General features: G+C 42.4%; 1 protein-coding gene across 1 annotated transcript; it reads left to right on the forward strand.

Annotated features, from left to right (window-relative positions):
• Positions 1-1,318: 1,318 nt before the first annotated feature.
• On the forward strand, positions 1,319-4,503 carry camk2n1a (calcium/calmodulin dependent protein kinase II inhibitor 1a). Its single transcript, XM_028576162.1, has 2 exons — positions 1,319-1,993; positions 2,845-4,503. Exons 1-2 carry the CDS (start codon positions 1,825-1,827, stop codon positions 2,916-2,918), a joined length of 243 nt encoding a protein of 80 aa, XP_028431963.1. The 5' UTR covers positions 1,319-1,824; the 3' UTR covers positions 2,919-4,503.
• The last annotated feature ends 7,397 nt before the right edge of the window (positions 4,504-11,900 follow it).

Below are 11,900 nucleotides of genomic sequence, written 5' to 3' on the forward strand. Positions count from 1 at the left end.
TGCAGCCAATTGTTTTGGTAAAAATAAATATATATATAAAAAGTAAATTATCCATGTGCATCTACAATGTTCAATATGGGCAGTTTTGTTATGGCTTACTAATGGATTAAAGTAATTAATACAGAAGCCAATTCTTATGACAATATAACCACACATGATAAAATTTGTGAAACTGAAAGAGTTGAGATCATCTGATATTAAAGGGGAGCCTCTGATAAAAATCATGGCTACTGTGAGTCCACAGGGAGTAGGTGTGTCATGTCTGCACCTCCTCTATGAATAGTCGACGGCATATCACAGTTAGTTATGCTGCAGGCTCAGATATCACCTTTCGTTTCATTGTCAAAGTAATGAGAAAGGATAGTCTATGTCAAGACTTGATACCTGTCCATTGCTCCGTGTCCTTTACTGTAGGCTATCTGTTTGTTTCGTAAGATCCCTTTGTGCTGCTGTCTGCTGATTTACCTAAACACAGCAGACAGGGTGGAAAACTTAAACTGGATCCTGTTAGGTTTGTGGACATTGAAATGTCTATTGTGAATCATCATCTTGTCACTTAATGTCATTTTAAGAATAATGGAACTGATATAATCAGTTGTGTTTAAAAAAGAATAAAACATCTCAATAGGGTGGCTGGTAAGCTCAGTTGGTCGAGCAGGCGCACATATGCAGAAGTTTATTCCTCGACGCAGAAAGGCCAGGGTTCGAGTCCGACCTGTGACGGTTTTCCTGCATGTCTTCCCCCCTTTCTCTCCTTTCATATGTCAGCTTTCCCATCCAATAAAGACAGAAATGGCCAAACATTTTAAACGAAACAAAACATCTCAATATGACGTTTTACAAAGTAATCTGAATAATTTACTGAGTAAACCTGAAACATCATCAACATGGATTGATTGGATTTGACAAAGCAAATATAGCCTAGAGAGAAGTTTCCTGATTCCCAGGTGTAGCATCTTCAACACCCATCCAACACCTCCATATTGATATTACTGTTATCTAGAAATTGAGGTAAGGACAGTGCAGGCCCTCAGTATGAAACTGGAGCGCCATGGGGTCCAAAAGTCACATCTCGACTCATATGAAAACACTGCCATCCTCTGGTGAGCTCTGACTCAGTGGACATATGTCATGCTCAAAACCTCGCGCAAATAAATCGCCAAATTTGTAAAATTGTAAAACAGGTTGGAAGATTTCACATCTGTAGCCTTGCTCTCCGAGTGGTGGCGCGTAAACGACGTTCTCCATAGATCTGTATTGGTTTATGTATGTGCCATCCCTGAATATAAAGTCGCCATTAGATTGCATCTAGACCCTGGAGAGTGGAGCATTGGTAAACCGCGACTCCAACTGGAAGCTTCTCTGGGCTGCACCAGAAAAACCCCGTACAGTTCCCTCGCCAGGGCTCCCCGGGATCCGTGTTTTGCATCGCTCCTCAATTTGCATTTCTTCCTCAGATTTTCCGTGCGACCGGTTCAGCCGCTCGAATCCAGCGGGCGCTCCACGGCTCTATTGACGTGCGCCTCCATTTCCAAAGCAATACGCGCGGAGAAAAAAAACCCCTCTGGAAATTTTGAATAACGTTGCCGAAGCTTCATGAGTGGGGGAAATTGAGGACATTTTGATTTAGCCTACTGTCATTTCTGTTGCGTACCTGCGGAGACAGACACGTGTCTTCGGGGTAAACACGAAGGGCTAGATCGTGTCTGCAGATAGCATTATTTTTCTTCACTCCTTTTGTTTGTTATAGACGAACGAGTTCACGCTTGGCGACGAGCTATACATTTTAGTTTGTGCGCCTTGCTGATAAAGACGCATTTGGAGATGTCGGAAGTGCTGCCTTTCAACGAAGAAAAAATGACTCATTATGGAGATGAGGGCGACGAGGGACACCTTTCCTTCACCTGTCGTCTTCAAGACACCAACAACTTCTTCAATGGATCACAGAACAAACGTCCGCCGAAACTCGGACAAATAGGCAGGAGCAAACGGGGTAATTATACAATTAAGGCGTTTTCGTTTGTATGGTGATGTGTTGAATGCGCACAAAGGTTACTAGAGGAACATCATTAAGGATGGCTCCGTGTAAAGCCAGAACGGCAACACCTTTTCCTTGACACGGTCTTCAGTATAGCGTAATTTCCTTTTGTTTGCATGCGTGTGGGATGTATAGGTTTTAAATATTCTATTCGCATTGCAACACAAGTTGGATGCGCAGTGCGTGTTGTTAAATGCCTTCTGAATGCTGCACAACATACTTGTGCTGAATGTCCCCTCCACCCTCAATGAATGGTTGGAACGATTGAGATTTATATGGTTTTTAATTAGTTAATATTTTTGTGTTTGCATGATGCATTCAGGCTGTTTGTGTTTTGGCTTTTGTGTGTCCTGCATTCCTGATTAAAAAAAACCATGAGATGGTCCTTGAACATTGAGGCTCACTTGTGGTGGCACATGCAGGCACAGGCAGACGCACAAATGCACGTGTAGTGCACTGACACAACATGGACTAACATGGCAAACACACGGCCAGACACGTAAGAATTGCATCTGTAGGTGCCCAGCAAAACCATGCAGAGAAATTGCACATTTCACAAATGTGCATCACACATACACACACACACACACACACACACACACACACACACACACACACACAATCACGCTCATGGTTATCTTTCTCTTTTTGTATACTCTTACTCTCGCATGCACACAACACTTCTGCTTATACAGTGCAGTGCTTATGGTTCTGGCCTTTAATGCCCGTCTGTCACTTTGTGGTGAATGTTGGAGACGCCTCACCAAGATGAGCCTCCCTCATTAACTCTCCCCTGTCATCCACAGTTGTGATTGAGGATGAGAATGGCGACAATGAAGCACTGAAAAATGGAACAGAGAAGACCCCGGCAGAGGCTTAGAGCGCTCAGCTCAACACCCCCCCCAAAAGACACTCTTGAAATTTTTTATGGCGATATTTACCAGTTTTAATCCAAAGACACTGTATATAAGCACTTTCTCTCTTGTGGCAGCAAGCAGCACTTCCACGCCCTCCTCTCCCAGTCAGTCACGGCCATCCGGGTGACACACACTGGCAGGGGCGGGAGATGGCAGCGAAGGAGACCCCCAGGTGGACCCCCCCTCCCCCCGACACACACAAACACTCACACAAACACACCCTCGATTGCAGGGTTTCGCCATAAATCCAAAAGTGGGAGAAAACAACAAGAGGGGGGTAATAAGGTGGTGGAAGGAGGGGATGCTGTCGAAATGCAGAAATCAGGGACAGGATACAGAAATGAATCTAATATAAAAACTAAAGCACACACTTCTCCTATATCTTATCAATCAAACAAATGGTACCATTATTTCTGCTCTTCATTTTGATCGAGGGCAAATGAATAACAGTTTGTAAATATGGAAAGGGTAGCCCATATTTTCTTGCACAAGTGGAAAGCAGTAAACTGGTTTGTTCTCTGTGTTGAAGACTTTATTTATTGATCCTTTGGAATATGTCTTTTGCAGTGACTTAAAGCCAGAGGGAGTGGTCTTTTGTATGTCGAGAAAACTTGAGTGAATGGGACTGACATTTTTTTCACTTAACAATTCTAGATGTTGCCTGGGTGTTTTTTGCTAACATACTTTGCAGCTAACGAGTCATTTATATACAGTGTCCCCCAACTGTTTGTAAGCTTCCCAGGCGTTTACCTGGATTGGTTGATACTGTAACTTGACTGTGTACACACCCTATTGATAAACTATTTATATTGCATTGTGCATTATCGTGTGTGCCAAATCTCATGAGGAACTATACTGTACCAGACAACTTGTTCGTTTTTTGTGCTTTATACATTTAGTCATACAATTCAGTTGTTTTGTTGGGTCGCCATTTTTTTAGGGCTCTTTCTTAAAACACTGAGATACCAACTCATGCATGGCAAATATGAAATCATGCATGCACGGCAGAAGTTCTGAAACTCTTGTGTATTCTTGAAGCACCTCGTATACAGCTTTGAATGACAAACCTCAAGAAACCGTCTTAATTCTGCATTGTACTGTATGATTCACACTGATTTGTACAGTGTACTAATATCTTGTAATAAAGATTATGACAAAGTACTATTAACTGTTTAGTGTTGATTGTGGTGTAAAGAATAATGTACTTGATGTTGCTTTTTTTTAACTGTTTTAAAAACTGTAGCAAAAACATGAAAATATAGTTTTGTATCAGAAAGGTGAATACACTAGCAAATAGCTTGGCTGACCTTTGCATATGTACTTTGTGCATTTTCTCCTGTTGTTATTAGATTGGCTATCTAGCTGCCAAGGAAGGTCAGGCAGCAGTTTCCACTGTGAGAAAGTAGCATCCCATTCTTTGGAAATATCGCATATGGAAGGAGACAGAAAATGGGAAGAAAGATGAGCAAATAATCCCATCAAGAATTTGAAATTCACACTCCTGATTTGTTTAAAGGAGAGTTAAGACACTTGGCTTGGACAACTGCGCAACAGACTACGATCTCAGAAAGTACAGTATTGCAAATGCTTCTGGGGGGCGGGATGTACAACACTGCTTCCCAATGCAATAAATGTCTGTTTGCATCTAAAATCTCAGCTCCTCTCTTTAATCAAGTCCTCTCTTTAACTCCGTTGCTAGAGATGCAAATGGTGCAGGGGCACCAAGGCGTGAGGAACACTAATGAGACGTGACATTTCCAACTCTGCTGTGGTGAGTAAATGATTCATGTTGTGTGACGAGCCTCTGTCAGCGTACAACATCTTAAACCCGGACCGCCGGGATGTGTGCTGGGAACATACATGCCGCAAACACACACACACACACACACACACACACACACACAGGGGCACACACACACAGGGGCACACACACACACACATCTGTTTTAGCTCCAACTGCAGGCGAGACTAACATATTGCTAGTCTCTTTCCCTCCCCAGTCTTGACAGACATGAAAGGGGCTGCCTGGGCTGGGTACCATGGTAACAGATGCACCTTGCACACTCAATGGGTGCTGCGGTGGGTTTCGGTGCAGAATAGTCTTCCCTGAGCCTCGGCTTGATACCATCGCTATCTTTAATGGAATGTTCTTCTTTCTCTTATCTCTGCCCTCTTCTCTCAAGACCCCCTATTCACTCAGTGGCGTGACCGCATTATCCTGCCAAAATAGTCCCCTCTTCCAAGACAGCAGTCGAGCATGACGATGGTGCCTACTGCAGTCCCTCACACAGAATGAGAGGATGTTACATTTATGGAGTGATGTGGTCTCTGTGTAGTGGATCCTTTCATCCAAAATGTTGAAGTGAAGGCGTGATGTGATCGGACCGAGCTTGGCTCTGATCAGACTTGGGTCTCACGGTCAGATAGTATTCACATACAGGCAAACCTGTAGGACGTCACCAGTAAGATTTTTGAAACTCTTCTCCTTTCTATATTGCGTAATTCCTTTCATGATAAGGAAAAAGTAGTTCATGCCTACATTACATCCAGGCTGGACTATTGCAACTCCCTTTATCACAGCCTTCCCCAGTCTTCTTAGGTTGCCTATAGATGGTCCAAAATGCAGCTGCAAGGATGTTGACTGGTATACTAAAAAATGTAAGCACATCACCCCAGTGCTAGCCTCTCTTCATTGGCTCCCCGTCAACTTTAGAATCCAGTTTAAGACCCTGCTGATTGCTTTCAAGGATCGTAATGGTCAGGCACCACCTTATATCACAGATCTTATTCAAAGGCACTCAGCCCCGAGGTCTCTTAGATCTGAGGACAAATCTCTCCTGTACGTCCCCCGATCTCGACTCCAACTAAAAGGTGACCGAGCCTTTGCAGCTGCTGCTCCACGACTGTGCAACCAGCTGCCTTTAGATATAAGATGTGCTCCCTCCATTTCTGTTTTTAAATCTAGGCTAAAAACACATTTTTACTCACTGGCCTTTTTAACACATATCTTGTTCTGTTATCATGTCTATAATTCTGTATTTGTAAATTGCTGCTTGTTGTTGTCACTTTTAACTTAGTGCTTCTTGGCACAGCACTTTGGTCGGCCTAAGCTGTGTTTAAATGTGCACTAGAAATAAACTTGATTTACTTACTTACTAAAGTTCATCACAGAGTATCCAAAAGTGCAGCTCTTTATTTCTGCCTGAGCCACAATCTGCTTATCTATTTTATATCCATTTACATTTTATTGATAAACAGGTCTAAGTGTCAAAGTGCTGAGTCAACTTCACAAAGACCTCCTCACTGTCACATCTCCCTCACTATTGACAGCCTCCTCGTGCATTTTATCAGTGATAAACCGGGAAGACATATTTCTCAGTTCATTTAGATAATATAGCACATATCCAGCTGACATACACAACACGTTCATAGATAAACATACAGCCGTCTCAAATGCAGGTTATGTGTTTATCACACAAACCCCCAGACAGTAGCTGCACACTTACATGCTCGAGTCCTAATGCTGTTATCACAGAGATGCAGCAGATGTTGCTCACCTCAGGCTAAACAGATAAGTTCAAATTCAAGCTCAGACGGGTGCCTATCTCTGCGAGAAGAGGCTCAAAATTACACTGAAAAGTGAAGAGATCCCCATAATTGTAATTTATGTAAAGGGAAGCTCTCTATATTACCACGGTCAGTCACTGTTTGGATAATTTTGTGGCAAATGGGTTTTGTAGTGAGGACTGATGAGAGGCTAATTACTGGTGCTGTGAAAGGGGGCAGATGGAAGTCAAGATCTGGGTAGCTGTTGGTTACATAAGCTCTGACAGGTGTAGAAGAAGAGAAAGAAAGAGGAGGGATGAAAAGGAGAAATTTGAAGGAGTGAAAGAGACAAGGGAGATAGAGAGGTGATACCATTCATTGGTCGCTGACACAAGGGGGGAAAACCTCACCCTGCTAGTCCCTATTAGCTGCACATACACACAAGCTAAGACGCTGACTGTACGCACAGTTGTCATTGAGAAAACCCAGTGCTATCGCTTCTTAGAATCCTGAATCTGACCTTTGCGTCGCCGCAGGGAAATACCCGCAGTGACCTCACATGCTGAACCACTCTCTGGGAAAACCACCTCCTCTCTTTCTTGGCTCGGATCAATGGGCTTTATATGATGCAGTAATAATATGTGTACAGCATGCAAATGGTGAGGCAACATTTGCATTTCATTCTACTACATATGTGCATTTTGTGTGTGTGCGTACATGTGAAGATGTTGGTGTATTTATTCAGATTTTTTTGTGTGTGTGTGTGTGTGTGTATGTAAACTCAATTGGCATTGGGATCAGGTATTCTCTTGCTCATTCAGACTGCTGGGAATTCACAAGGGCGACAGCTGATAAGAGGGAAAAGGAAAATGCAGTCTTGGTTGCAGTACTGGTTGGAAAAATAAACGAATGTCCCTTGATATCCATTTACATTTTATTAATAAACAGGTCTAAATGTAGACGCCACACCAGAATATTCTCTCTGCTCCTGTGTGGGGTTTTTCCCCCGTAAAGTTTGTTCGGGCCGAGCTGAATCAGAGAGTTTGACCAAAAAAACAACCCGCCTATGATGTGATGGTAAAACCCACTTTTGTTGCAGCTAAATCGTGATTGCAGATGACGTCAATCTTTCAAGCAAGTTCCCTCTCAGATATCAGTCCAGCTTTTACTTATCTCCAAAGACCCGAACCCACATTTTGACACTGTCCTCTTTGTTCCTGTCTGAAAAAGGTTAAGAGTCCAGGTTTAACAGATGGGACTCTCAGGAAAGAATTATGAAAACGGATAAACAGACAAAAAGACAGGGGGCACTCCACATTAACATTAAACACACACTCTATCTCTCTCTTCCTCACTGTTTTCCAAGGAAAGTGAAGAGAGCTGGAGGATGGAGGAGGAAGGGCAGCAGGCAGGCAGATCGGAAGAGAGTGGGAGAGCGGCACGAGAGGGAGATGAGGAGATAAGAGAGATGCAGAGCCAGGAGAGAAGGAGGAAAAGAGAGGGATAAATAAATGTGAGAGTAGAGAAAGAGAGAGAAAGAGAGACAGAGGCTCACTGTGATGAAATGAATGCCAGGGAGAAACAGTTCAGACCCACCTGATGGTTACTATAGCAACCACATCCCCAGTCTCTCTCCTTCTCTCTCTCTCTCTCTCTCTCTCTCTCTCTCTCTCTCTCTCTCTTTCTTTCTCTCTCTCTCTCTCTCTGCCTAGTTGCTTTGGTGCTGCTTTAAGTCTGTGGAGGGAAACCAACGGCTGAGAAAGACAGCCTTTTACATTTTGGTGCAGTGGCATTTACACTTTACATACTTATGTTCCCACTTGTCTACATTCAGTATGATGTTATTTATTGCCCCCTGGTTGATGATTTCTGTCAAAAATACTAACTGATGCAGTGGTTTCTTCCCATGGAATAATTCCCTGCAAAAGCTTACGTATGTCGGAACGACGTCTATCTCACCCGGCAGAGCACCCCACGTAGGCTGAGTCCTTTGCAGCGGCCCTGGTTCGAATCCGACCTGCGGCCCTTTGCTGTGTGTCTCTTCTCTCTCTCTCTCTACACTATCTAACAAAATGAAAAATGCCCCCCAAACATTCTTTAAAATATATTTTGAAGTGTTAGGAATGATTAGCCATGCATTGCAGTGTATTTCAGCAGTGCATGCACATGAATAGTTCAAGGAAAAGGCACCATGCAGCAGTCTCATGTGACCAATGCCATGTTTTACCTATATAACCATGCCTTACTCACAGACACACAGGCATCTACTGTATGAACAAATGTGTAGGGTTTGTATTGCGTGTGCATTGCTGTAACCACAGCAGACAGATTGAGATGCTATAAGCGTTCTCCTCAAGCTCAGCAGCAGCGCACTACAGTTTCATACACAGAATGAGCATCGGATGTCTCCATTGAGATCGTATTCGCCCCTGCAACGAGCAAAAAACCCAATTAAACACACTCAGGCATATGCATGTTTACAAATGCAAGCCTGGCACTGCGCATGCACACACTGCACACACTGCACACACTGACACACATTCACAGACACCGGCTGGGAAATATCCAAACTGGGATACACAACAAAGGGAAGAGCTTGTGGGCCCCCCAGCTAATCTCATGCATGGAGATCATTTTCAAAACAGAACAAAATGGTGGGCCATCTCTCGGTGGCAGAGTGGGTCTCCGCAGGGCCCCCGGGGCGGGATAGCATGTAACTGTGTACGCGTGCCTCCTGAATAAAAGATGCTGACCTAGATGGAAATCCGCCATTGGTCACTTAATTTGTCCTACATGCGTGATTGGCTCGTGCTCATACACACACTATAGCTGCCCAATTGGCCGAGAGCGGAGGTCATGTATGTGTCGTAAAAATGTCGCAAACTTCTCTTTACAGGTTTGCACAGAAATACTGTCTTTAAGATACAAAATTAAAAATGTAATAATGTGGGAGATAGATTTAAGAATGTATCAGTATTGTTAATGTTTCACACTTGTATTCATTTACTAGCTATTTGTCCTTGCTTTTCATATCAGTGTCTTTATCATATGTTGTTCTCTCCCAGCCCAACCTTTAAAACCAATTAAAACCAATTAAAAGCTTAATTTTTCACCTGTGGGGGCTTTACCCTGCTCACATTTTCCAAAGACAGAATCACAAGATGAAGCATGATAAGCATTTATAGTTGCTCCATCATCAACTAACATACACAGCTCACTGATGCAGATTGGATTCATGCAATGTGCCAGCGCCGGACCACATGGGACTAAGTACATATGTCTGCAGGTCTGTGAGCATGAATGAGCCCGACTGGTGTTTTGTATCAACATTGTACTGAGTCCTTCTACATTATTGATATGCAATTTGACTGCCCGCCATTAATAAATGATTAAAGAATTGAAAATTGTTGAGCTGGGGCTTGACAGCCTTGAAGCTCTTTGGCCCCGGCCTGATAGATGAATGAACACGTCCTTGTGGTCGTCAATGACTGTTGAATTCCAAACTGCATGAGAAAAGGCCTGCTTTTTTTCAGCTTGTTCAAAGGACTCAGGGCTACTTAGCCCCCACCTTGTGTTATGTAATAATACAGCTGTTTACTGAGGGAATTGGTTGGGTTTAGTAAGAGCTGGGTCTCCCCCGGAGAAAGGAGGGAGGCTGGTTCCAGATGCTCATGGTTGCCTGGCCAACCTTGAGACTGAAACTGTTTTCAATCCTGGAGGCTCAGCCTGTGTGAATCTCAACATTACTTCTTACATCTGGAACCTTAATATAACCATATAAACTGATCTTTGGGATCATTCACTAGAAATGTTTAGAGGAACTCACTAGTGAATTATTCAAATGGACCACTGACAAATTTCTTTTGTGTAAACATTTACTACAATGACCTAACATGACGCAATATCTAACCCTGATGTTTGACAGTCACCAGACCAACAGGTGTGCCCAAACCTGCAGAGCAGTTATAAACCTTCAAAAAGAGATCCATTTGTATAACAATAGTCTGCCAATAATTGTAGCAAAATAAACTACTCAATAGTTGAACGTAATTATTGTTGCCCTTTAGCAGAACATTGTGAAGGTACAAATTTATAGAGATGGTCCGATACCATTTTTTGCTTCCCGATACCGATTCCCATACCTGAACTTGCGTATCGTCCGATACCGAGTACTGATCCGATACCAGTGTGTCATATATTTGATTATGTTTTAACAAGTGTATACTACTATTCCTGTATGGATGTGATATGATTTCTATCTTTGTTGTCGGTCTGGCTCAGGTTAAACTCTTTGTGAAACATGAACAAACACAAACAATGAATGCCACAGAACTTTCTTTTATTATGCAGTTTGACAGTCAGTTATAACGGAAAAAGAACATAAATAAACTACTTTAATGTAGATTTTCTTTAGGGCTTTATTACATGGTATTGGATTGGTGCATAAACTCCAGTACTTCCCGATACCGATACCAGCGTTTTAGGCTGGTATCGGTATCGATACCGGTATCGGAACATCGCTACAAATTTGTAAACAGGACTTATAGGCAGATGTTGGTCTCATCAGTTACTGCTTTTGAAGGCTAAGCAGCCTATCCAAGTATTGACCAAAATGTCTTACTTTGAACATTTTTGTATTTTTAAGATACTGGACGGATTTCCATTATATAGATAATTGAATTAATTAATAATATTGAGTCCCCCATTAATCCCTTAAAGGGATAGTTCTGATATTTTGAAGTGGGGATGCATGACGTAGTTTTCATATCATATAACATATATATATATATATATAAAATATTTGAACTATCTCTCTAACATCCAGTTTCACCCATTTTATTTCCACTTAAGTAGCTTTAAGGTTGGTAAATGATATTCATGTGTCATGTATTGTGTATCATGTTTTTGAACATTTATTATTTAAGCTATATTATATTTAAATCCAAGACTATTGTTATGGCTGCAACAGCACTCCCTTCAAGTATTTGTGCATTTGTTTGTTTTTTTGTGTATCATTTCTCCCCAAATTTTGCCTGACATTTGGAATTTTTGGATTTTCCACTAGAATTTTAAAAAGTAAGACATTTCCTTCTACATTGAAATTCCTTAGTGATGTCCACTCTGCACCATCAGCCTCTTTAGCTAAGCCTCAGGAATACCAACCAGCTGTCAACCCCTTTCTCTCTCTCTTTCTCTCTCTCTCTCTCTCTCCTTCTTACCATCTCTCATGCTAGCTCACTTTCTCTCTCTTCCTCTGTATGCTCTCTCTTGTTGACAGAAAACAAGTGCTGCATCACCATTTTAATTCTGGCATGGGCATGCAGGTTCTGGTTTTTTTTTCTTGCTAGAGATGCATGAAGCAAACAGTGAGGAGTCGGCACAGAGTGAAGGATCAGGGG

Source organism: Perca flavescens, chromosome 4 (genome assembly GCF_004354835.1).
Source record: "Perca flavescens isolate YP-PL-M2 chromosome 4, PFLA_1.0, whole genome shotgun sequence".
Classification (NCBI taxonomy): domain Eukaryota; kingdom Metazoa; phylum Chordata; class Actinopteri; order Perciformes; family Percidae; genus Perca; species Perca flavescens.